The sequence below is a fragment of the Onychomys torridus genome, chromosome 14 (assembly GCF_903995425.1).
Source record: "Onychomys torridus chromosome 14, mOncTor1.1, whole genome shotgun sequence".
In the NCBI taxonomy this organism is placed as follows: domain Eukaryota; kingdom Metazoa; phylum Chordata; class Mammalia; order Rodentia; family Cricetidae; genus Onychomys; species Onychomys torridus.
In genome coordinates this window covers 78,081,156-78,107,032 of record NC_050456.1, presented here as the reverse complement: position 1 = coordinate 78,107,032, position 25,877 = coordinate 78,081,156, and the positions used below count along the sequence as shown (strand labels likewise).

The following is a 25,877-nucleotide window of genomic DNA, read 5'->3' as shown; positions in this document are numbered from 1 at the left end:
AGTCTGTGCAGAAATAACTAGAAGAGAATGTACTGTTTTTCCTTTGTCCAGCTGGTGTCAGGGGAGGCAGGGCTGACTGAGAACTGGAGACTCCTAGACTTTCCTGTCCATGTGGTAGAGTCAGACAGGCATGATTCCCTGCCATGGGCTGTTCTAGAGGTAGTAACATAGTGGACACAGGCTTGCCCAGTGTGGATGAAGAGAGACAGCCTCTTGGATAAAGTCCAGTCAGGTCTCTGGGAAGCAGAACAAAGGGTGCCGATTGCTGAGGCCGCAACTGACTGTGGCTACAGTGCCCTGCCTGCCTTTGCTTCCAGCCTGTTCCCTTCCTCCTCTGAATGTTTGGTCTTCTAAACCCTGAGACCTCCAGTGACAACAGCCAGTGTTACATTATTGGGGGAGGAAGGGGCCAGCTCAGAATGCTTTCTAGAACACACCTCTAGTCAGTATGCTGTGTCACACGCAGGGCTGTGTCACTGTAGGTTTGCAGCTTTCTGAGGCTGTGCCTGGAGCAGGCATCCTAAAACAAGTCCATGATAGTAGGAGAATGTCACGAGGTAGGAGAAACAGGGTCAGAGTTGGCCTGACTGTAAAGTAATATCGGATCATTCTCACAGCTAGTGCTTTGTGCCTTACCGCCACCCAGCAAAACTGTTATGCAAACATTACTGCACTGGGTGAATGTATATTTGAGCAGATCTGATCCCTGTGTACCAACAGGAAGGAGGGGATGTTGCCAATTCAGCTTCAGCATTTGGCAGGTTTAATTCTACCTTTATTAAGAGGATCCTTTAGTTTTTGTACATATATAAGAGGGAAAACATGGAGTTGGGGATTTAGCTCAGTGATAGAGTGCTTGCCTAGCAAGCACAAGGCCCTGGGTTCGATCCTCAGCTCCGACCGGAAAAAAAAAAAAAAAGAGGGAAAACAGATGTAAGCTGTTTTTTAAATACTTTTTTGCACTTTTGAATTTACCGCATGTGTGCAGGTTTCCATGGAGGCCAGAAGAGAACATCTGATCCCTTGGAGTGGGGCTGGAATTTTAGGCTGTTGTGAGCCATCTGACCTGGGTGCTGGGAACTGAATTTGGGTCCTCAGCAAGAATAGTATGCAGGCTTAACTGCTGAGCCATCTCTCCAGCCCTATTGGCTATCTTTGTTACAGTATTCCTAGTACTTTTTTGAATGTCTGACTCAGAGCGACTGACATGTTTTCTTGACCATCATTCTCTGCCATTCAGAATATGGATGAGACAACACATCACTGGAATACTTTTTCTAAAATGATGACACCATCCTAGTAGAGGTTTTTGTGGTTGGTTTTATTGGCCTATATTAATGATACATAATGATGGGTTCCATTTGACATCTTCACACATGTCTATAATGTTTTGATCTTATTTGCCCTGTCTGCCATCTTTGTCCCTCCCTGGCTTCTGCTAATCCCATTCCTAGTCCCAACCAGTCGCTCTTCCAAACTGGGTGTGGGGTGGTGCACGCCTTTAATCCCAGCACTTGGAAGGCAGAGGCAGGTGGATCTCTGAGTTCGAGGCCAGCCTGGTCTATAGAGTGAGTTCCAGGACTGCCAGGGATACAGAAAAACCCTGTCTTAAAACAACAATAAAACCAAAAAACAACTAGCCCCTCTTCCTTTTTGTACTTTCTTACCTTTTTTTTTTTTTTTTTGAACAGAGTTTTTCTGTGTAGCCCTGGCTGTCCTTGAACTTGCTTTATAGACTAGGGTGGTAGTTTCACATCTTTAAAAAATATTTTCTTGCATATATGTGTGTGTGCATCAGGGGTGTGCTTATTTCTTCTTGTGTGTAAGACCCAGTGAGTTCATAGGAGCACTGGTGAGGGGTTATCCACAGGAGCATGGGCACCTTACCAGAGGATTCACCAATGAACACAATGACTCCATTGAGTGCCTATAGATCCCGAGGGAGGCGTGGGGCCCCGTGAGCTCCTCGTCCTTCTGTAACAGGATGGTAATGGTGGGACTCTAGTGTGGGTAGTCACAGCTGCTGAGAGTCAGTAGAGCAGTGGCCTTGTTGTGTCCAGGAGACAGTGCTCTACCCCATCTGGTCTTTCCTTCTTCCCCTTCTCCCTTCCACAGTGTTCCCTGAACCTTGGGAGTTTGTTTCTTGTGGCTGAGTCCAGCAGTTGCCTGTTCTTAGCACATCACCAGTTCTGAATCTGCAGCCCTCCTGTTGGTGAGGAATTGTGGAAAGTGTGGTCCAGATATCCTGTGTTATGATACAGCATGTGGCTAGAGTCCATGCTCAGCCCTGGACTTTTGATGTCCTCCACAGGCGCCTGTGCCTTACTATTTGGCTGGAAAATGGAGAGCTCTTAGTGTCCACCTCTGGAGGTTGCCTGGAGCCTTAAGATCACATGTGTGAGGTGTGGAGAGCAGTGTCCCGCCCACAGGTGTCTCCAGTGACCAGTGGTTGTCCATCTCCCGCCACTGTCACTTGGCAGTTGACAGTGTGTGGTGTAGTTTGTGTGTAAGCAGAGTGTTAGAGAATGCAGTGTGCTTCTGCCTTTGATCTTCTTATTCAGTGAGCCAAGCCCTGTTAGAGAGGTGAAGAAATTCAGTGTCTTCAAACAAAACTGAAATATTTCCATTTTCAGTCACCTAAGATGATGCAGCTTCCAAGCACAGAACTAGAAGGGCTGTGTCCTTGAGTTTGCCATGGCTGGCAAGGGAGGGCCACCCAGACATTCAGGCTCTGACCAGATCTGGCATCCTACTACTGCCATGTCTCCCCTCTTGTCCTCAGTTCTCGGACTCTTCTCCCAGAGCCTTTTGTGAGATACCAGGTGCTCCTTGGGTCACACAGAGGCATGCTTGTATATTCACATGCCCTGGGCATGACCCCTAGGCCTCCAATATGGAGGACCCTTGACTCTGCTGTGCTGAGCCCAGCATGTAACCTCTGAGCCTGACAAGAAAGCCAGGCTTTGGCTGGAGGACAGGGGTTTTATGGGAGTGTGTGTGCTGGAGAGCCTGTCACAGTACAGGCCAGGTTTCCTTCAACTGCCCCTGACTTACAGTGAAGGCCTATCTTGCTTCACTGCTTAAGATGTTTTACATTACTGAGATTGTATGTGTCATTCCCTTGAGCCTTTGAAGTGACAGTATTCTGAAAATGGACTTGTAGAAGACTCCAGCTATGCAGATGAAGGAAGCAGCATTTGGGTTTTCCACTGCTCTGGCAGATGGGGTTCTCCAGTTTACTAATGACCCATTACTTTTTGTTTGCTTTAGGCTGTTTGAAAAGAAACTGGTAGGAAGGAGACATACTGGGTTGGGAGGGCTGGGGTCTGTGTGGGATGACTGTGGTCAGTGGATGGGAAGCCCACTCTCCTGCCTTTCCAAGGTGAGGACTCTCGCTGGTGCCTAGGGGAGAGAGCTGGCCCCGGTCCCCTGGGCTTGGGTGAAGGGAACTAAGGAATAGCAGAGGGCTGTGTAGCTGATCAGGACTCATGCTGGGGCCCAGGGCAGATAAGAAACTAGATTCTCAGACCCCAAGCCCATGCTTGGGACTTCTAGACCTAAGTGTGGGCCTTAACATCTGCTTTTCTAACACATCACCAGATGGTTCTGGTGCACAGCAGAGACTTCCTAACACATCACCAGATGGCCCTGGTGCACAGCAGAGACTTCCTAACACATCACCAGATGGTTCTGGTGCACAGCAGAGACTTCCTAACACATCACCAGATGGCCGTGGTGCACAGCAGACTTCCTAACACATCACCAGATGGCTGTGGTGCACAGCAGACTTCCTAACACATCACCAGATGGCCCTGGTGCACAGCAGAGACTTCCTAACACATCACCAGATGGCCGTGGTGCACAGCAGAGACTTCCTAACACATCACCAGATGGCTGTGGTGCACAGCAGACTTCCTAACACATCACCAGATGGCCGTGGTGCACAGCAGAGACTTCCTAACACATCACCAGATGGTTCTGGTGCACAGCAGAGACTTCCTAACACATCACCAGATGGCCGTGGTGCACAGCAGACTTCCTAACACATCACCAGATGGCCCTGGTGCACAGCAGAGACTTCCTAACATATCACCAGATGGCCGTGGTGCACAGCAGAGACTTCCTAACACATCACCAGATGGCTGTGGTGCACAGCAGAGACTTCCTAACACATCACCAGATGGCCGTGGTGCACAGCAGAGACTTCCTAACACATCACCAGATGGTTCTGGTGCATAGCAGAGACTTCCTAACACATCACCAGATGGCCGTGGTGCACAGCAGAGACTTCCTAACACATCACCAGATGGCTGTGGTGCACAGCAGACTTCCTAACACATCACCAGATGGTTCTGGTGCACAGCAGAGACTTTCTAACACATCACCAGATGACTGTGGTGCACAGCAGAGACTTCCTAACACATCACCAGATGGCCCTGGTGCACAGCAGAGACTTCCTAACACATCACCAGATGGCCCTGGTGCACAGCAGAGACTTCCTAACACATCACCAGATGGCCCTGGTGCACAGCAGAGACTTCCTAACAGCCCAAGCTCCTGAGTCCAGTTCAGATGATAAAATACCAGCTTCATGCACTTGGGAGGCAGAGGCAGGCAGATATCTATGAGTTTGAGGCCAGCCTGGTCTATGAAGTGAGCTGCAGGGCAGCCATGGATGTTACACAGAGAAACCTCACCTTGAAAAACCAAAAAAAACTTTAAAAAATTTAAAAATTAAAATCTGCTGAGTGTGGGCTGGTGGGATGGCTAACGAGGTAAAAGTGCTTGCTGCCAAGCCTGGTAACCTGCCTGAGCTGGTTCTCAAGTTGTCCTCTGACCTACACACACACACACACACACACACACACACACATACACACACACACACGATTAAATAAATGTGAATTTTAAAAAAATTAGCCAGGTGTGGTGGTACAGGCCTTTAGTCTGCAAGTAGAGGCCTATGGATCTCTGTGAGTTTGAAGCCACCCTGGTCTATACAGTGAGTTCTAAGCCAGCCAGGACTACATAGAGAGATCCGGTCTCAAAAATACCTAAAAGTAAATAAATCAATAATACAGATGTAACTGCAAAGTGCATTCCCATAATGGATCAGTATGAAGGCAGGTGTGAAGCAGGAGCTCTGGGATGCACAGGACAGAGGGGCTTGATGGGGAGGGGTCCAGTCTAATTCAGATGTCAGAACCAATGTGTGAGCCCAGGAATGGCCTAAGGAGAGCCCAACTCCAGCAGGTGTGCAGAAGATGAAAGTTACTTGCTCAGGCTGTCCTGAAACGGAGTCTTCCTGCCTCAGCCCCCGAGTGCTGGCTTTCACATTTCTGTCATTATACTCGGTCTCTGTTTTCTTTATATAGAACAAAGTTTTTTGACACAGGGTCTGATTCTGTAGTCCAAGCTGGCCTCAAACTTGTGGGGATCTTCCTGCCTCAGCTTCCCAAGTGCTGAAATCAAAGACATAGGCCTTTATTATTATGACTGGCCTTTTTTTTTTTTTTTTTTGTAGTGGGGAATGCACCTAGGACCCTAAGCACTCTAAGCAAGTGATGTGCAACTGAGCTATATCCCTGGCTCTGTAGATATTAAGTTATAAAATCCTCCAAGCTTAAGAAAGCTAACAGAGTTGGGGATTTAACTCAGTGGTAGAGCGCTTGCCTAGCAAGTGCAAGGCCCTGCGTTCGATCCTCAGCTCAAAAAAAAAAAAAAAAAAAGAAAGAAAGAAAAAGAAAAAAAGAAAAAGAAAGCTAACAAAAATCTTTATTTATTTGTTTGTTTTTTTGAGACAGGGTTTCTCTGTGTAGCCCTGGCTGTCCTGAAACTTACTTTATAGACTAGGCTGACTCAGAGATCCACCTGCCTCTGCATCCCAACTGTGGGGATTAAAGGTATACACCACCACTGCCCAGCTCAAAAATGTTACTTTTAATTAACTCTGAAAATGTATTTTATGTGTATGAGTGTTTTGCCTGCTTGTATGTTTGCACACCATGCCTGTGCCTGATGCCAATGGAGCACAGAAGAGGGTGCCAGGTTACTTGGAATTGTAGCTGTGGATGGGTATGAGCGACCTTGTGGGTCCTGGGAACCAAACCCTGGTACTCTGCAAGGGCAGCCAGTGCCTCTAACCACTAAACTATTATCCGCCTCCCCTTTTTCTTTTATATTTTTAAGATTTGTTTTTATGTGTGTGTGCTTGAATGAATGTGTGGCTGCAGAGCCCAGAAGAGGCTGTTGGAATCCCCTGAAACAACGCTGGTGTAGTGTAAGAGTAAGTGCTCTCGACTGCTGAGCTCTCTCTCTATAATTCTAAGAAGCTACAGTGTTGTGTGAAACAACGTTATAAAAAACGATTATGGTGTTGAATGAAAAGCTGCACTTAGAAAATTTTTTATTTGTTGTGTTTTTTTTTTTTTTTTTTTTAAGATTTATTTATTATATATACAGTGTTCTACCTGCATGTGTCCCTGCAGGCCAGAAGAGGGACCAGATCTCATTACAGATGGTTGTGAGCCACCATGTGGGTGCTGGGAATTGAACTCAGGGCCTCTGGAAGAGCAGTCAGTGCTCTTAATCTCTGAGCCATCTCTCCAATCTTTGTTTTATTTTTTTGAGACAGGGTTTCTCTGTGTAGCTTCAGAGCCTGTCTTGAACTCAATCTATAGACCAGGCTGGCCTCAAACTCACAGAGATCAGCCTGCCTGTTTCCCTATGTGCTAGGATTAAAGGTATGTGCCACCACACCTTTCAGAGATCTGAAAACTAAATTATTTTTGTTGTTTTGAGAGAACTGGCTCCCACAATTTGTCAACTCTGACTGACAAACATGCTGTGCCCTACCTGTGCCCTCCTCTAACTAAAGGTTTAAAAGTTAAATGTTATGTTTCTAAGTGCACTCCATATTTCCTGAAAATGCTTCAGGTTATTTTTCACAGAGAAACCTAAGTTGCCACATACTTTATTTTATTTTATTTTTTTTTAGAGAGGAAGGAGTCTTTTTGAGCCAAGGTCGTGTGTGTGTGTGTGTGTGTGTGTGTGTGTGTGTGTGTGTGTGTGTGAGAGAGAGAAGTTCAGGCTAGCCTCAAACTCATCATATAGTGGAGGATGACCTTGAACTCCTGATCCTCTGGCCTGTCTCCTAAATGCTGGGATTACAGGTGTGTGCTGCCACTGCAGCCCCCAGGGTTTATGTTTATTTCATAAAGGGGATATGTGTGTGTGTGGCATTGGTAAACATATTGGCCCATTTCCTTGACTGCACAGGGAGAAGACATCCATTATCAGAGAAAAAGATCATGAATTACATGTACCAGTTATGCAAATCACTGGACCACATGCACAGGTAGCTGGGAGGGGCGGATCCCCCCCAGCGTGCAGGGACACAGCCCTAGGAGGGACTCTGGATCAGTGAGGTGCAAGTCATTTTCTTCATTGTTTCTTTAATACTCAATGCAGAAACGGGATATTTCACAGAGACGTAAAGCCTGAAAATATACTAGTGAAGGTAAAACTTCCATATAGAAACTTGATATCTAGTAAAGGTAGAATATAAAGTTGTGAATGTTTTCTTTTTTCTAGATTTATTTTTATTTAAGAGTGTATGTGTTTGGCCGGGTTGTGGTTGTGGTGGTGGTGGTGGTGGTGGTGGTGGTGGTGCACATCTCTAATCCCAGCACTTGGGAGGCAGAGACAGGTGGATCTCTGTGAGTTCAAGGCCAGCCTGGTCTACAGAGCTAGTTCCAAGACAGCCAGGACAAAAGAGAGACCCTGTCCTCGAAGGAAAAAAAAAAGTGTGTGTGTTTGAGTGTGGGTCTGTACACAAAAGTGTAGGTACTCATGAAAGAGCCAAGATTTGAAAGCTCTGGAGATGGAGTTCTGGATGGTGGTGAGCTACTGTGTGGTACTGGCAGCTGAACCTGGATCCTCTGCAAGAGCAGTACACACTCTTAACCACTGAGCCATCTCTCCAGACTCAGAATATAAAATTTGATTCACTGGATCTGTCTTCTGTCCCAGATAGCTGAAAAATATGGTTTGGGTTTGAGTTTTGTGGTGCTGGGATAGAACCCAGGGCCTTGTCCACTCTAGACAGACTTCTGCCCTGGCCTGGGTTACACGACTTTGTTCTGTCAGTTTGTAAAAGGAGGCTTGCTTTAGCAAATGCTGTCAACATTACAGACTCTCCTCCTGGAAGAATGCAATAGAAGGAGGCACTTTTGCTCAATAGACAGCCACTCCCTGTCTGGAAATGGAAATAGCCATTCTCCATGCTGAATGTCAGCGTGGGAGAGGGAGCGTTTGGGGGCCCTCCAAATTTGAGATTTCTCAGACTTGAGGTCTCTTCTGAAGTCTCCTTGCTACCCAAATTGAAAGTGTCCCACGCATGGTTCCTCTAACCCCTTGACCACATGGCCGCAAGACACCTGTCTGCAGTGAGGCTAGAACTGAACCACCCAGAGTACAGAAGTGACTGGTGAAGGGACTCGTCTGGATCTGGCACTTTCCAGCACATGGCAATCTGTATTTTTCCACTGGAGTCACTTAAAAAGCCTGCACATTATGTGCCATGAGCTGCTTGGATGCTGGGATTTTCCTATGGTTTGTTATGTTGGAAACGGTTTGTGTGACAGTGGCTATAGATTAAGATAGAGCCAATCCTGCTCTCTCTCCCTTGCAGCAGGATGTCCTGAAACTAGGGGACTTTGGGTCGTGCCGGAGTGTCTATTCCACGCAGCCCTACACAGAGTACATCTCTACCCGGTGGTACCGGGCCCCAGAGTGTCTTCTCACCGATGGGTTCTACACATACAAGATGGACCTATGGAGCGCTGGCTGTGTGTTCTACGAGATTGCCAGGTAGAGCAGGGCTAGCACCTGAGCCTCCTGTACCTCACAGAGTGACGTGGGCAGGTCACATGGTGACGCTGGGCAAAGGCACTTGCCAGCTTTTCCTTTAAGCTCCAGGATGCGGTCATTCTGGTTCCGCTTGGTTTCTACTGCATTGGGCTCTCCTTCAGCAGGCAGTTGCCTAGGTTTTCATCTCGGTTCTTGCCAAGTACTTGTCCTTACTTGCATGGCCTGGGCAGCAGTACCCGCAGGCCCGGTGGCAGGGTGGGACTGGGGGGTGAGGCTTGATCATGCAGTGACCACAGGCAAGATGAGAGGAACAATGCACCACCACTTTTGTCCTACTGTGGACAGGAGAGAGCAAGTGGCCTGCCGCAGTGTGGGCAAGGAGGCTCCTGGCATGGCTGGACTTTTCTAGAAAGCCCCAGCTCACTCTTCCTCTGACCTTTTGATACCGTTCCTGGGGAGAACAGGGACTGAGACACAGACTGAGGGGTTGTAGCACTCAGAGGTGAATGCTGTCCCCCTTAATCAGGCCCTGGAGGAGTGGGTGGCAGCCTTTACTCATGGTGGATCTTCATGTGAAGTGTCAGCACAGACAGGGACCCAGGGGTCACCAGTCCCACCTGCTCATCTGACTGCTGTGGATCATGGTGTGGACATGTACTTCCAGCTTTCTTCAGTACTAGTGTGTGTATACTAATAATGCCATTTGGAAAGCCCCGTGGTGACTTTCCTGAGGCTGTAAATGCCAACAGACAATTCTTTGCTAAGTTTGGAAGGATATTACAGGACAGATAATTCAGAGCAGCATTACAGTAGCCAGCAACATCTGAGCAAAATTTCAGACACCCTCAGGTGAGCCATTAGTAAAGCTGTCCTGTGCCTCAGAGCTGTTTTTTAATCTCTCACAATGTCCCCTTTGGCCATGAAGCTAAAGAGCCCTGCTGCCAGATTTGTAGTTTAAGTTTTTGTTGTGGCATGGAACAGGATCATATCCCCAGATCAGAACAGCTTGGAGCTGAAGGCTTCTTGAAACTTATTGCCAACAATATTTGACTTCAGCCACCTGCAGGTTCTCAACCAACTCTGTGGGCTGAGAGGAGGTTCTCTATAATTTATGGCATTTTGCAATAGATAAATGAGGGTGTTGGACTGAGGGGAGAGATCTGTTGACTGACTGCCTCTTAAGAAATTCCTTAGGGGACTGGAGAGAGATGCCCCAGTGGTTAAGAGCACTGGCTGCTCTTCCAAAGGACCTGGGTTCAATCCCCAGCACCCATATGTTGGCTCACACCATCCATAATTCCAGTTCCAAGAAGTCTGATGTCCTCTGGGCATCCCTGGGCACCTGGCAGGCACATGTCCACAGACATACATGCAGGCAAAACACCCGTACACAGAATTTTTAAAAAATTTAGAAATTATAAGTAGGCCAGGCAGTGGTGGTGCACACCTTCAATTCCAGCACTTGGGAGGCAGAGCCAGGTGGATCTCTGAGTTCAAGGCCAGCCTGGTCTACAGAGCAAGTTCCAGGACAGCCAGGACACAGAGAAACCTTGTTTTGAAAAACAAAACAAAACAAAAACAAAAAACAAACAAATTAAGCTTAAAGACATCTTTCAAAAAAAGAAAAGAAAGAAAAAGAAACAGTTGGGGCAGTAGGGAAAGCTCTCCCGGCCAGAGGCTTGCTGTGTGCTTCAGGCTACTTCTGTGGGCTGAGCTGGTGGAGGGTGGCCTGCCTCACTGCAGCGCCCCTTCTTGTGTCCCTGCAGCCTGCAGCCCCTCTTCCCTGGTGTGAATGAACTGGACCAGATCTCAAAAATCCACGATGTCATCGGCACACCTTGTCAGAAGACCCTCACCAAGTTCAAACAGTAAGTGTTTGTACCCTGGAGGCGGCTGTGGTCCACTGTCGGGGCCCAGCCTTTCTGCAGCAGGCCAGGGATGTGCCTAGAGCTCTTCCCTTGACCCCAGGACACTTTCTGGGCCAGCCATCCATTTGGGCTCCTGCTGTGAGAGAGGAGCCAGGCACCTCATTCTTCTTGAGTCACAAACATGGTCTCTCAGGTTGGGTTTCATCCCAGAGCATTTATACAGGACTTGGGTCTGCTTAGGTGAGAACTGTTGCTTGTTAGAAAGGCTGTCGGGGTTGGGGATTTAGCTCAGTGGTAGAGCACTTGCCTAGCAAGCACAAGGCCCTGGGTTTGATCCTCAGCTTTGGGGGGGGGGGGGGGGGAATAGGAAGGCTGTCAGTGATGACTTCCTGGGGCTGGGAGTCAGCAGTAAGAGGGTGCCAGTGATGCCTAGCCCTTGCAGCCCCATTGGAGTTTTGATTTGATGACAGGTGAAGATGAGGACTCTAGGGCGTGGGGAACTCGCTAGGAGAGATCTCCCAGAAGCCCCATGGTCCAAGGAAGGTCAGTAGAGAAGTCACCCACCTTGTTTTCTCCTATTCACCTTAATTTTAGTCACACCGGAAGGTGAAGTTTCTGCTTTAATAGACAAGGGAATCTTCGCACATTTATAGCACACGCATCCGTGTTTAAGCACACGCACCGTGTTTACTAGTTTATTTGCAGCAAAAGCAAACAGGAAATGCAGAAACCCGTCCCTCGCACAGCCTCCCTGCTAGCCCAGAGCAGTGTGTTTATCCAGTAGTTGATGGTTGGATCTCACTGCCATTGACATAGTAGGATTCTCTTGAGTTCAGGTGGTGTACGTTCTCTTATCCCATCACCCTTTTTATGTAGTCAGGGCTGACCTTGAACTCCTGATCCTCTTACCTCTGCATTGCAGTGCTAGGGTTGTAGACATGTCCACCACACCCAGCCTGACTTGCTTCCTTTGAGGATTGTGAACTCTCTCCTTCAGTGCAGGGCCCTTAGAGGCAGGGTGACGACCACCAGTGCTCTAATAATGGCATGATGATTTATTATCATTGGGCTTTCAATACAGGTCGAGAGCTATGAGTTTTGATTTTCCTTTTAAAAAGGGATCAGGAATACCTCTACTGACAACCAATTTGTCCCCGCAATGCCTCTCCCTCCTGCATGCAATGGTGGCCTATGACCCTGATGAACGAATCGCGGCTCACCAAGCCCTTCAGCACCCCTATTTCCAGGTGCAGAGGTAGGATTTCTGGTAGATTGCCTAGTGATGGGTGGGAAGTCTTGGTTTATGAGACCCATGGGACAGGGAACTGGCCTGGGAACAGCTCTATCCTGACAGTGGTCAGTGCCCCTTGAGACTGTCTCTGTGGTGTGTCCTTCCTCTAAGGAGGCAGTTAGCAGCTTCCCAGCACAGGGAGGAGGACTCCAGGGCTGCTTTGGGGTAGATAGATGTCAGAGCTCCAGTAGGTCAGCTCCCTGGAAAAGCCTGGCACCCATCCAAGGTGGACAGTATGACTTCGCTGATTTTCAAGGGGCATGTATGCCACCTAGCTCTAGAAGTCTTTTCTATGTGCTCGGTGGGAGAAGTGTAGGTAGGCCACCTAACTTCACACATCTACACACTCCTGAATCTGACTGTTTGGCCGTAGGAAAGCCATGTATAATACTGCATGCTTAAGACAGCCTCTGTTCCCAGTCCAGACAGCACTAGGTTGTACAGGAAGGGAAGAAAAGGCCTCTTGTAGCTCACGTGGAAAGAAGTGTGAATGGCCACTCATAATGGCAGATTTGTAGGGAAGGAAACAGCTAAGCTCTGGAGCCATTGTCGTAGGTGGCCACATTCTTTTCCTCCCCTGTAGGGCAGCTGAGACACAGACCCTGGCCAAACACAGAAGAGCTTTCTTCCCCAAGTACCCCATGGTGCCAGAGTCATCCAGGAATAATTGGTCATTCTCAAAGGAGGGCACAAAGCAGGTATGAGCTGAAATCAGTGAGCTGGAAGTGAGTGAAGACTGGAGGCCTTTGTGTAGCTTGTGTCTGAGAAGGCCACCACAAGTTGTGAGGTGGTGACACACCTGTTCCAGAGGGCATCATGTCAGCTGAGATCTGAACACCATGGTCTCATGTTAGGATATTCAGATTGCTCTATGGACCTGGCTCATCTACCTAGGCCCTTTCTGCCTCACTATAGACCTATAGGAGTAAGCCTGGAGAGGGGCCTTCCATGACTATCTGACCTGATGGCCACGTGCAGGTACCTGTTCTGGACCAAAGTCCCTTGTGGTCACACCTGCTTATATCCTGAGAAGCCACAGTAGCCCCTAGCTACAGTTGGTGAGCGTGCTAGGCCAAGAGGAGCATCAGCCTGGTTAGTGGGGGTGGTTTTGCATTCTTCCCAGTTAGACATGCCAGCTTCACCGTGCAGTCTCCTGTCTTTTTCACCTATCTGGCTGCATCCTGACATCCTGGGGCTAGTACCTAAACTCTACCTGTGCCTTCCCTGTTGGGGCCTCTCACCAGTCAGGTGTTCCTTTGACCTTACTGAGTCTCTGTCCGTGGCAGTGGCTGATCACATGGATCCATTGCAGCCAGTGTCCCCCAGAGCTTTGGCTGCTGTGCCCAGTCAGGTCTGCAGACAGCTGTTCCCACATACCAGGAAGCAGGGGCACTTGTGCAGTACCATCTTCTATGTTCCCCCAGACTTTAATTCCCTGTGGCTCTCTTTCCCAGGGGGTCTGCAGCTCCCTCGGATGCCCAGGCCCCCATGGTAACCCCCCTCCCTCCGCTATGTCACCCTCTGCCCTCCACCTGCTGTCTGCTGGCACGCCTCCATCCAACTCACCTCCAAAGTGCAGTCACAGCCAAGGTGGGCACTAGTTTCTGAAGGCTACGCCTGTCTCCTGGCTGTCTGTGGCTTGTGAGCCACACCTCAACGAGGTACCTAATGTGGCAGAATCTTACTCCAGGGAGCTGCACACTGACCATCTTTTCCACATTCTCTTCACATGCTAGGCATTTTTTCAGTACTTAAAAAATGCAGAAACTACTGGGCATGGTGGAACACACCTTCAATCCCAATACTCAGGCAGAAGCAGGCAGATCTTGGTCTACATGGCAAGTTCCAGGCCACCCAGGGCTACATAGTGAGACTTTATCTCAAAAGCAAGTAAGCAAACAAATGCAGAACCATTCTTAGAGTCTTTGGAGCTGTACAAAAGCCTACTGGGGTCAGCTCAGCCCCGAGTGATAGCTGTGGTGCTGTAAGCCTGCACTTGCCCATCACCTCACTGCAGGGTGGCCAGAGCTCAGCCTTAAGGCTGTGCTGAGGGCCAGTGCTTGATAGGCTCTGCAGAATACAGGAGGACCCCGGGAGGTGCTGCCTTTGCTTACAGACAGGGTGTGGGAAGTCTGCCCCCCCACCCCCTACAAGGGTGTCTGTTCACCATAGTTTCCATCCTAGCTCTAGCCAAGCAGTTTGATCAGGCAAAAGAGCTTCCTTTGCTTGAGCAGAATCCTGAAGGGGAACTGATCAGTGTTCTGTTTCAAGAAGCAGCCCCTGAGGCAAGAGGAGGGCCATGCCAGAAGACAAGGGCCAGCCAGCTTGATGGAGCTGCCCAAACTGAGGCTGTCCGGAGTGACCAGACTGTCATCATGTTCCAGCCCTGCACTGCGGTCAGTGCTGTGCCCTGGAGTGAACAATGGAAGAGTCCCTGTGTTGAGACCCTTGAAGTGTGCTGGTGTGAACAAGAAGGTAGTAGTCTCTAGCTTCTCTGTGGGGCTGCTTGAGGGCCTGGCCTCAGCCTCCACTCAGTGTCTGTGGCTCTTCTTTACCAGACAGACACGCAGAAGGCCATCAAACCTCACCTGAAACAATGTCACCTGCCCACGATCAACAGGAAAGGGGGCGAATACTGAACAGCACGCCACCTGGTCACCCTCTTGGAGTTCAAGGGCAGGCGCATGGGCAGGCTTAGGCCTCTGAAGCTGAGAATGGATGGGCCAGAGGATGCCCTGTGTGCTGGTGGTCCTTATGATGCTTGGTGGCCCAGGACATGCTGCCTAGCAGCCCGTCTGTACCCACGGCCTAAAGCCTCGTGTGTTTGTAACCCCAAAGCAGCTGTACCAAATGTTCCAGTTTAATATATTTGTAAAACCACCTCATTCAAGGGTTTATTTCATTTTCATAACGTAAGGATTTGAGGTGACTTTTGATATGAATCAAAACAGATTGGGCATAGTAGGTAGCTCATGCCTGTAATTCCAGCACTGGGGAGGTGGAGGACAGCAAGAGCCCCACCTGGGCTACACAGTGAGTATTCCTGCCTCAAAAAAACCAATAAAAGATAGAACGAAATCTGTGATGAGTGACTTCGGCTTGGCTGAGAGGCGGCTGGGCACCTGCACCCCAGTGTTTGCCCAACAGGATTGGCAGGTGTCTGGGTCTTGTGGCCGTAGGACCTCACGGGAGTGCTATTGCGGACTGCTGGTTTTCACTAAAGAATAAGGTACTGTTACAGTCTCTCATCAGAATGTTCTCCATTTCAGTGTGTTACAAGCCACTGCTTTGTGTCAGCTCTCCTGAGCTGCAGCTGGGCAGGCTGACATCACAGCAAGCAGGGAGGCCTCAAGTGTCCTCTGAGTGCCAGTTTTGAGTGGTGGCCATGTCGTCTTGATTGCCAGTGCCTAGGCTCCCTTGGAGATGCATAACCAGTTGTCCAGTTGTCAGTGTTGCTTGGAGTAGGTAGGAGAGTTGGGCACCTTGTGCCTTGGAAAAAGAAGGCTGAGACAAGGAGTGGGCCAGAGTGTCTGCTAGACCTGAATTCGATCCATAGCATCCACGTAAAAACCCTATCACTAGGGAAGGGAACAGTGCAGGACGGGACAAAGACAGGGCGGTCTCTGGGGCTTGCTGGCCACCAGCCTACCCCAACCCAGCAACTCCAGGTTCAGTGACTCTCTCCAGGGAACAATAAATGACACCCTGGCTGTCTTCCTCATGCTTCTGCACATGGGTGCACACACCAGTACACACTTACACTCAAAGCCCACTGCACACTGGGGAGGGGGGGGTCAACGGGGGTGGGAACACTGAAAGAATGGTGCTGAGTGGACTCTAAGTCAAAGCATTGGTCTGACAGCTGGACTTTGGGGCAAGATCCTTCTAAGCCTCTTGGCTTTTGTTTTTGCTCTCGCTGTGTTGGGGGTAGAACCTAGGGCCCCGTGCGTTCTCAGTAATTACTCATTTAGCAGTGGCCTAGGTTCTGCTCAGCCCTATGGAACAAAGGAATTGAGTTATGCCTTTATCATCTTTTCAAATACATACCATTTAAAAAGTGAAACTTTCCAGGAAGTGTTGAGTCTCAAAAATATCTGACCCCATCTTTCAGGACTCTACTGGCCCAAGCGTCAGGCCACCAGACAGGTGGGTAGGGGCAGTGTCAGGAGCCAAAGGGCAATGAGGCTGTAGGAGGAAGATGTGGGACAGCAGAGGGCAGTGTGTGGGCATGGAGCACTGTGGGTATGGATGGCAGGTTCAAGACCAGAAATGAAGCTTAGAATAGACAGAGCCAGGATCTGGTGGGTGTCTCCTGCTAATCTGAAAGCATAGTGTGGCTCTGGCAAAGGGCTGAGCAGCCTCTGCTGTTGGCTTAGGAGTCTCAGTCCAGTAGGCATTAGCCAGGCTTGCAGCCAGTCCCGCACAGAAAGGGACCAGACATGGAAGCCATCAGTGATCAAGACAGAATGGCCCAAAGTAGGACCCACAAGGCTGGACAGGCAGCAGTGATGACCTGAGGGGAAACCTCTTGGCTTTCTCTGCCTCCTATGGGCCTAGCACAGCAGCCCAGTGCATCATGGGTTCTCCCGTGCAGCAGAATTTGAATAGCAACTTCTCGCCAAGTGTTTGTCACCACAGCATTCTGTGATGGAAAGGCAACGAAGTCTCATCCTTCCCTTCTACTGTGATTGTAGACATTATGATGCAGCCTTCCCTCTACCCTAGGCCTGACACATGGAGTGACATCCATCAAGTCCTACAGTACCAGGTACAGTACCAGGTAAGTGAGCTGTCACTTTCTATGGCTCCAGGACCTGCTGTATACTGTCTGTGGTGTTAGGGCAGTTATAAGACCATCTGGAAGACTAGGGACTAATCAGAAAAGTTAGTTACTGGTACAGTCATCTGAGGGACACTGGGACACGTGACAGCTTAGTACAGCTGGTCAAATGAAAAGAGGACTACACAGATGGCCAAGGCATGGCAAGGACCACAGACCCAACAGTAGTGAGCGCTGTGGAATACAGCTGCAGCAGCTCTTCAGGAGGTGCTTCAATTTCCACACAAGGCCGTGCTGCCCTGCTGGCAACGTCCTACAGAGGGGGAATGGAAATGCTTCGGGAGACTGCCAGGTTCCATGCTTGGTTTTCCAGAGCAGCTCCTAATCACCTTCTTGGGATGTTCTGGATTCAAAGGGCTGGGTTTTTCTTAGTAATCAGTGCCCTAAGGTGGCAGAAACAGCAAACTCTAAAACGTGTCAACCCTTTCCTCTAATGTGATCATTTGGAGTACATGATTTCCAGCGAGGCACAGTGCCTGTAATCTATGCACTTGGGACTTGGAAGGCTGAGACAGGAGGATTCCTTTGAGTTGGAGGTAATCTAAGCTACACTGTGAGTTTCAGGCTAGCTGGGGCCTGTCAATAACAGAACAAAATAAGAGAAGATGCGACTCTTAGCATCTTGTGTGGTACCTTTCCAAGGCTGAGGCAGCAGCAGCAGCAGCAGCAGCAAGTAGCGTCTTCCCTAGTCTGGGAGCCAGAAACCTAATGTGAATGAAGACAAACTTGGGCTTGCATTGCTAGGAACTGTGGAGTAGCATCATTCTGCTGCAGCCACGCTGCTAAAAATTCAGACAACCTAGCAAAAGCCTCACACTTCTTCCATAGGTCCCCTATTTAATGAGGTCATTTGGAGAAATGTTTCAGACACCTTGTGACTTAGTCTCAGCACATAAATCCTTCAAGGGCCCAGCTCTGTATGATTCTTTAAAAGTGGAGAAAGGTCCTCCTGCAGGTATCATCTACGGATGAAGTGGGCCAAGAATCTGACCTGAGCACAAAGATGCCCGCCTACCTGCTGACATCAACCCTCTGGAAGCCCCACGTAATGTCTGAGCTAAACAGTCATGGTGCTGCTGCTGCTGCTGCTGCTGAAGCTGTGGAAACTTACAGTGTGTGGTCTCAGCTTCCCAGGACAGCAGGCAGACTCTTAAACCATAAGGAAAAGGCCATGTGCTTACACCGGAGTCTCCAGGCCTGGGCAGCTCCACAGTGTGTTGGACTGTGAGGACTGGCCCAGAGCCAAGGATTCTCAAATGAGACATGTTTCTCACAGTCAGCCTTACACTGGACTGACAGTGAGGGACCAAGGAATATGAAATACAAAGAATGAAGCAATTCCATCCCAGCCAGTGAGTCGGGCCAAAACAAACCAAAAATCACACACAATTTCAGTTAAAAAAGGATAAACAAATAGTATATTCAAGATAATTTTAATATTAATGTTTTTGTGAATTAGAAATATCACTCTTAAATGATGAAAATTACTAGTGAAGTAACTATTTCCCAACTTCAGAATTACATTATTTACACATATAATACAGGCTTGATTGCATTGGAAACAACAGTATTAAAATAAATGTTAACAGATAAAAAGGGTCTCTTCACTCCACATTGTGAAGGCTGGGAGTCCACTACCCCATATTCAAAGTCATTTTCTATTAGCATTAAACTATTTTAAGTGCAAACAGTTTTTTAGAATCTATGATTGCAGCATCTGTCTTTCTGAATTATGTATTGAAGTCAGAAGGTAACAACTGTCTTCATGAGTGCATCCCAGGCTGTCTAATGACCACCTAAGGTATAAAATAGATCAGTGCAAAACCAGAGCCAAGTGCTATTTATAACAGTTGAGTTTAAGGTTTCTTGTCCAAGAAACATTTGACTTTACACTCTGTATATAGGTATATATTATATATGGGACTTAGTTACACTGAATTTTAGAGTAAAAAGCAAGAAAATTCCATTTCTCATTTTTTACTGCAGCCCCAACAGACTGACTTAAAATGGAGGCAACTCTGGGTCAGCAGCTCCACACAGCCTGCAGACTGCCGCCTGCCTGTGGCTCCAGCGCAGCTCATGGCTCCGTTGTCGTCTGTCACTCCCTCAGTCCACGCGTGTCCCGGGGAGCCTGGGAGCAGCATGCAGCTGCTACACTACAGTCCCACCTGGAGAACTGGCCTGGTTTGGGGATGACAACAAGCCCTGCAAACAAAGCAGTTTACATTAATCCAGCAAGACACAGGGCAGTGCAGAGAGCCCCGCTGGTGCTCACCCGTGGCCAGCGTTTTCACAGGCTCACATGCCTTTCCAAGGGCTGGAAGCCAGGGCCTGCTCTAACACTCCCTCTTCCACCTAGCTGATTCCTCTCAGAGCACTGGACTGTGCCTGGAGTGAGATTCTGTGCCCCAACACCAGCTAGAAGGAAGATAGAGGTGTTTACTGAGGACCATCGGAGCCTTAAGAGAGGGTGTGGCTCAGACACTGCAGCAGCAGATGGGGTTACCAGCTCCACCTCAAGCTTGCCAGGGTCAGACCAGGTCCTCCCTCAGCCAGGTGGGCCGCCAACGACAGTCTAGTAGCACTTAGAAAGGTGTTCTCCTTCTGGGGTGCACTTGCTTTCTTTTGAGGGTGCTGAGGTACACCCCTAGTTTAGCTGGCCTCTAGTGAACAGGCCCTACAGGTCCATAAGGTGGTCAGGCCCTGGGTGGTGAGTCCTGCAGCTGCCATGGGTAAGGGCCTCCCAGCGCCTCAGAGCCTGCTCAGAGCCAAGGGCACTCACAATCCTCAGCAATGATTACTGGGCCGTGGGCAGTTACGTCAGGGCTTGGCACTCATTTCTTAGGAATTTCAAGAGTACAGTAGTGCAGCATTAGAATTTAAAAAATGGGTTCCATGGAAACAAACATTCTTCAGCTATTCTGAAGAATTATTTACTTGCTGAGTATTTATAAATGACAAGATTTAATGCTAAGTAAACACTGCTACATTTTCAAAGACTTTTAGTGCAGAAATGAGGCCTGACAATCGTAGGTGGGTCGTCAGCTTCACCCCACACCTTGTTTGAGGGAGCTAGGAAACAGCTGGCCCACAGCAAGCCATTTGGCCCCTAGTTTCTTACCTCAGCTGAAATCTATTTATTGGTCTAGTCAAAGCCAAGAGGCAAGAACAGATGGAATATAGCAACTGGCCCTGCTCTGCATCTGTAGGAGCTCTTATCCCTCAGACCCCTGTTCAGACAGTAAGCAAAGAGCCAAACCGCTCATGCCCTGTAAACCCACCAAGCCAGTGAGGGAAAGCAGAGGCAAACAGGCCCAAGATACAACAGCCCTGGCCCACCCAACCTGAGGTCAAGGACAGCATACATGCAGCAACCACTTCAGTGTGGCCCACTGTGCCTTAAGCAGCACTGCAGACAGAGGGGACCTTCTCTGTCACTGCAGGTATTGGGTCTGGCCATGGCCAGCCAGTGGAGGGATGGTGCCAACCATATAGGAGATGCATAATTTTTAAAATAATTAAAATGACTTAAAAAACTAGGCAAAATAAATTTTAATTGAATATATCCCAACTTACTGCAATATATAATCAAAGTAAGAATTTTATTCATTCATTCATTCATTTATTTATTTATTTATTTATTTATTTATTTATTTATTTATGGTTTTTTGAGACAGGGTTTCTCTAGTTTTGGAGCCTGTCTTGGACTAGCTCTGTGGAACAGGCTGGCCTCGAACTCAGAGATCCACCTGCCTCTGCCTCCCGAGTGCTGGGATTACAGGCGTGCACCACCACCGGTGTTGAACATTTTTTAAAGGCAAGTGTATAAAAGCCTTTGAGGTACACTGCTTATGATAGGGCACATTTCAACTTAAGACAGTCCCCATCTTTGGTATTCAGTGGCCAAGTGACTCATGATCACTACAGGAGTCAACAAGAGTCTGACGATGAATGTGTCCACCCTGGGGGCCCCTGCAGCCCTTTTGCTTGCAATTCTGCAGATGAGGGGTTTCCAAACATAGTTGTCTAGGTCACAGTGATACACTGCTTTCACTGGGTCTGTCTGTGGGCTGCAGGACATAACTTCTAGCCCAGAGTCATCACGTGCTCTAGGCCCTCACTGTCCGTCGTGTGGTCAGGAGCCCAGGAGAATCAGTCCTTACTCTCCACCATGTGCACCATCCCGGCCACTAAGCCAAGGGGAGCACACTTACATCTCCTCGACCAACGGACCACTTCTACCTACCTTTCAATTCCTGTAATTCACTTGAATGTCGAAGAATTGGGCTTTGGTCAGTGGGAGTTCATTTCTGCCATGGAGTGGAGGCCAGGACCTGGGGCCTTCCACCATAGACAGGAAGGTGAACCGAGAACTAGATGGACCTGGCTTTCAGTCCCCTGGCCCTGAGGTCACAGGCTCCTGAGTATACTGGCCTGCTGGGTCCCCGGGCTGGAAAGGACACAGCATGTTCAGGTGTTTCACATTCCTACAAGTATGTGTGAAGCCAGCACGGGCCACCAGGAACTGAAAAAATGTGTGGAACAGGGAAGGGCCTCAGCACAGGCTCAGACTGGATCAGCACCCAGATCAAGACCACCCAGCTTTGTTACTAGTCCTTTGAATAGTGACCTCAACACCTGTTTACTTCTTAGAGATGTGTCTTTGCATGATGAACAGTGGAGGCACTGGGATGTGATAATCACATTCAAGAGAAAAGGTGAGGCTAGGTATGGTGGTGCAGACTTATAATCCTAGCACTTGGGAGGTGGAGGCAGGAGGATCAAGAGTTCAAGGTCACTTTCAGCCACATAGGAAATTTCAGGCCAGCCAGGGCTAGAAGAAACCTTGAATGAACCCTGCTCCCCTAAAGAAAGAGAATGTGAAATATACCCCTTTTGGGGGGAAGAGGTTCAGTTCCACTTAGCTACACCCCAGCCTGTCACCATTAGAGTGTAAAGAGTGGGAGGTGGCCAGAGCCCACTGAAGGTGTGAAGCAACGTCAAGGCAAAAGAAAGCCATTTTCATACGAAAGCAGGGTGGTTCTGCAGCCCTCCTCTGGGCAGGCAGGGTGTTTTACTTCATCATCCTGATTCCTCTGCTTGGGGACTGATGAGTTAAGATCAGAGATAGCACACAGGAAGAACTTCTGTGTGCACCAGAGCAAGCCCAGTACCTACTGACAGGCTTCATAAAAATCAAGCAAAAGGTATCTCCAGCAGAGACTCTCATCAACATCCCCCTAGTCCCGGGGATGAAGACAACTCTTGAACCTAGGCTCTTCTGGTATCACCAAAGTTGCCAACATTGCTTGGCATTTAATTTCAAAATTACACAACAAAATATTCCAGGTCTTGGTTTGGGTTATATTATAATTCACAACAAATACAATGCTAATAGAATTAAGCCTATTCCACCAGGATGTACAATAAAAACAATACTGTGCTTTAAAACCCCCTTTTCCTGTCCTGGTGGATGCTGCTGAGATGGATTACAACTGGTCAGATGCCACACTATGCAAGGGAAAGCAGAGGCACGTCCAGGAATTCTGTTGGGCCCACACCGGCCTCCAGCTCTGGATCATGGGAGGGCTGCCTTTTCCCTCCGTTCCCCTGACTCTAGCAACCTCTGGCCATAAATATCTGACAGTATCTCAAGTAGACACTGTAGGATAAGGTATGGAAGTTGGGGCCGAATGCCAGTTCAGCTCTCCACCCACCTGGCTGTTCAGTCCCTCAGCTCCAAACAAAGTAACACATAGAGCAGCTGGGCAGACTGAGCTGCCCCTGAAGAGCTGCAGGAGGGTGGCCACAGAATGAGGATGGTTGTTGCTCTCTACACCAGACACCACAGCAGTAACTTCTCTCAGGCGGAGGTCAGGACCTAAGTAATTAACTGATGCCTCTTTAGATGGAGCACAAGCAATGAGTACCATACCAAGTGTCAATATCTGTGCATGCTCTTAGCCCTGGGTGTTCCCCTTATCTGAGCTTAAGAATCCCTTATTTGCCAGGTGGTGGTGGCACGTGCCTTTAACCCCAGCACTCGGAGGCGGAGGCAGGTGGATCTCTGTGAGTTCGAGGCCAGCCTGTTCTACAGAGCGAGTTCCAGGAAAGGCACAAAGCTACACAGAGAAACCCTGTCTTGAAAAAACAAAACAACAACAAAAAACCCTTCTTCTTTGACACACACTCTACATAAAAGATCAGAGAAAACCTGGAAAGAAAGCAGAGTTCTGTGTGAGGTTCATGAAAGAGGCCAGAGTATCCAGACTCAGTGAGATGGGTTTAGGAGGCTGACAGGTCTGTGGCCATTTGCTTCAGACTTACTGGACCCTGGGTCCTGCTGGGCTGTGGGCCTTGTCCACTGGCTTAGCCTTGCCCTACCCACTGACAGGCCACACTGAAGGTGGCACAAAGGGGCCACACAACTGGTCTCTGATGAGAAAAGGGAAAATCCAGGGAAAGAGAAAATGAAACGTGTGAGCAGCTGACAGCATCTCGGAGGTTGTGCGTTAAGAAACCACTTGCCAGCCAGGTGGTGGTGGTGCACGCCTTTAATCCCAGCACTCAGGAGGCAGAGCCAGGCAGTTCTCTGTGAGTTCGAGGCCAACCTGGGCTACCACGTGAGCTCCAGAAAAGGCGCAAAGCTACACAGAGAAACCCTGTCTCGAAAAACCAAAAAAAAAAAAAAAAAAAAAAAAAAAAACACTTGCCGGGTTGGAGATTTAGCTCAGTGGTAAAGCGCTTGCCTAGCAAGCACGAGGCCCTGGGTTCGATCCTTAGCTCAAAAAAAGAAAAGAAAAAAAGAAACCACTTGCCAGCTAAAGCCCTTATTCTATGACCCACTGGGTCCTGAAATCTGCCACAGAGGAAGACAGGGTCTAAATCCTCTCTGGTTTAGCCCCTCCAGGAGCTGCCCAGAGCCCACCCAACAGCAGAAGCTGGTGTCAGAGGCTCAGCCCCAAGACAGAGGAGCTACAGAACCACTAACACAACACGGCACACATAGCCTCAAACCACAGGAAAACGAAACAGAACTACTTTTCTCCAAGTACACAGTAGTTATGGTTTTTCATATGGTATGGTTTTCTTTAAACAAAATGGAAAATGCTGTTAGCCTCTTTTAAGGCTTTAAAACTATTTAGAGCTGCTTGTGTGTGTGTGTGGGGGGGGGTCACTCTGAGCTACAGGTTTGAACATCTCTCCTGCTTGGCAGCACACAGCCAACCCAACCTGCATCCAGAGTCAGGCAGTAAGGAACACCCTGGATGGAACTGTCTGAGGCAGAGAGAGAGCACAGGACCACCAGCCTGGAAGACAGGCCGCTAAGCAAGAGCCCGGGTTCTCATGAGACAATAGCTTACAGGTGGGTGGGAGCACTATGGGCCAGCTTACTCTTATCTTGTCACCCTAGCAAGTAAATGGGTTTACACTCTCCATTTGTAATTCTTGCATGGAAGCATTTGGAGATGGAGGTGAGCAGTGAAGTCTAGTCCCTGAGGGCAATGCTGCAGTGCAGGACAGTATGCACTGCTGATACCCTATTCTCAGCAGCGTGTCACCTGCTGCCTGGTCCTGTAGCTCTAGGTGATGACATTAGCCATCCCCCAGCACAGAAGCCCAGGGGAGGGGGTGTGAGGTGGACAGCAGGGGTGAGGTGGGAAGTGTGCTGAGAGGGAAGAGCTCCTACAGAGGCCCACCTTGCCCTTGGCTAACTAGGCTGCCTTGGTGGCTGCAGAGCCAGCTGGTACCCAGCTACCTTCAGAGAGTTAACATTCACATTACATTGAAACCTTTTCACACTCAAAGAGAATCCCAGTGCCTCATTCAGACAAGCTCACACAGAACAGCATCTCTGATGCTCAGAGTCAGCATTTCATCTAGTAAGCTGACTATGACACACAGTCAGTAGGAAGAGATGGCTTCCATGGTTATTTGTTTATAAACACGAACAAGGGCTCTTAATTTTACAGCATTTAACTTTTCTTTTTTGGCTCACTGAGATTCTTTTTTGTAAAGCTTAGATGTGAAAATGACTATTGAAATTATCTACATTTACAGGGCATTCACACGTTTATTCAATGTCAATATACAGAGGACAGCCTCCAGTACTTCAGAATGTCAAGTATGTGGTAGGTCTCTTTTGCTGTGACAGTGACAAGGGAACAGAAACGTGGTTCTTAGATTGAAGAAGTAACAATACTGATATTCAAGCTTCATTAGTTATTGCAACATTAGGAGCTCAGCTCCCTGGAACTTCACAGCGGGGGGCTCTTCATGACATTTATTCAAGTTGTGAAGAGATCAGATGAAAATGTAAAAAAGGAAATACACATTTACCTTGACTCTCACTGAAGATAAATACCCATACAACTTTTACACATGTCACCTAATAACAGCTTTAAAACCCAAGTACACAGAAGTTAAAATGCAGGATTTTCACACTTTGAACTCAAGAGTCAGGAATTGAACCATGACACAAAGATAATGTAACAGTTGCAGCATGATGAAACCTCAGCATTGACAGGACAGTTGCTCCGTCAGAAGAGCGTGTTCTTACAGATGAACTTGGGATCTGAGTCTCAAGGTAACAGTTGAATACAAGTGCTTTTCCACAGCGAGCCACAGGCTTCACTAATTCCACTGATGTCTCCTCTCCCTGGGACACCACACAGCTCTTTGATGAGCACCATGTTAACCTAAGCCAGCTAGTGGTGGTCCAGTCAGCCCAAGGCAAACAGCACACTCTGGAGAGAAAAGGGCCTGGTGGGTGTGGTGGCTCCTCCAGACATTCCCGATAGTGGGTAGTTCAGCCTTAGAAACCAAACTCCAACCAGAGGCCTTCAAGTCAGTATCAGGCCTACCCAGAGAAATGCATGGAGGCTCTATGAGTGAGGGGAGAGACCTCAACAGTAGACACACATGCCTCAGTGATAGAGCTGGCCCTGAGCCAAGAGGCGTAAGGGACCATGGACCCCTTCAGCCATGACTGCCCACAGCATAGCCT

At 48.6% G+C, this 25,877-nt stretch overlaps 2 protein-coding genes across 14 annotated transcripts in view; one reads left to right on the top strand and one right to left on the bottom strand.

Moving 5' to 3' along the window:
• Mok (MOK protein kinase) overlaps positions 1–18,871 on the top strand; it is a 40,865-nt gene extending 21,994 nt beyond the window's left edge. For 7 of the 13 annotated variants that reach the window (XM_036205880.1, XM_036205876.1, XM_036205885.1 and 4 more), the window contains 7 exons: positions 7,279–7,357; positions 7,471–7,519; positions 8,693–8,871; positions 10,638–10,739; positions 11,821–11,994; positions 12,614–12,728; positions 14,302–14,690. In XM_036205880.1, the coding sequence (XP_036061773.1) occupies positions 7,279–7,357; positions 7,471–7,519; positions 8,693–8,871; positions 10,638–10,739; positions 11,821–11,994; positions 12,614–12,728; positions 14,302–14,622 (1,019 nt within the window). In that variant the 3' untranslated portion in view covers positions 14,623–14,690. Of the gene's footprint in view, positions 1–7,278; positions 7,358–7,470; positions 7,520–8,692; positions 8,872–10,637; positions 10,740–11,820; positions 11,995–12,613; positions 12,729–14,287; positions 14,911–16,755; positions 16,811–18,856 lie in introns of those variants that run through there. The other 6 variants (XM_036205878.1, XM_036205889.1, XM_036205881.1 and 3 more) reach the window with 5 other exon arrangements.
• Wdr20 (WD repeat domain 20) overlaps positions 18,288–25,877 on the bottom strand; it is a 64,841-nt gene continuing 57,251 nt past the window's right edge. Inside the window, 1 exon segment of the mRNA XM_036205875.1 lies at positions 18,288–19,075. Within this exon segment, the coding sequence (XP_036061768.1) occupies positions 19,022–19,075 (54 nt within the window). The 3' untranslated portion in view covers positions 18,288–19,021.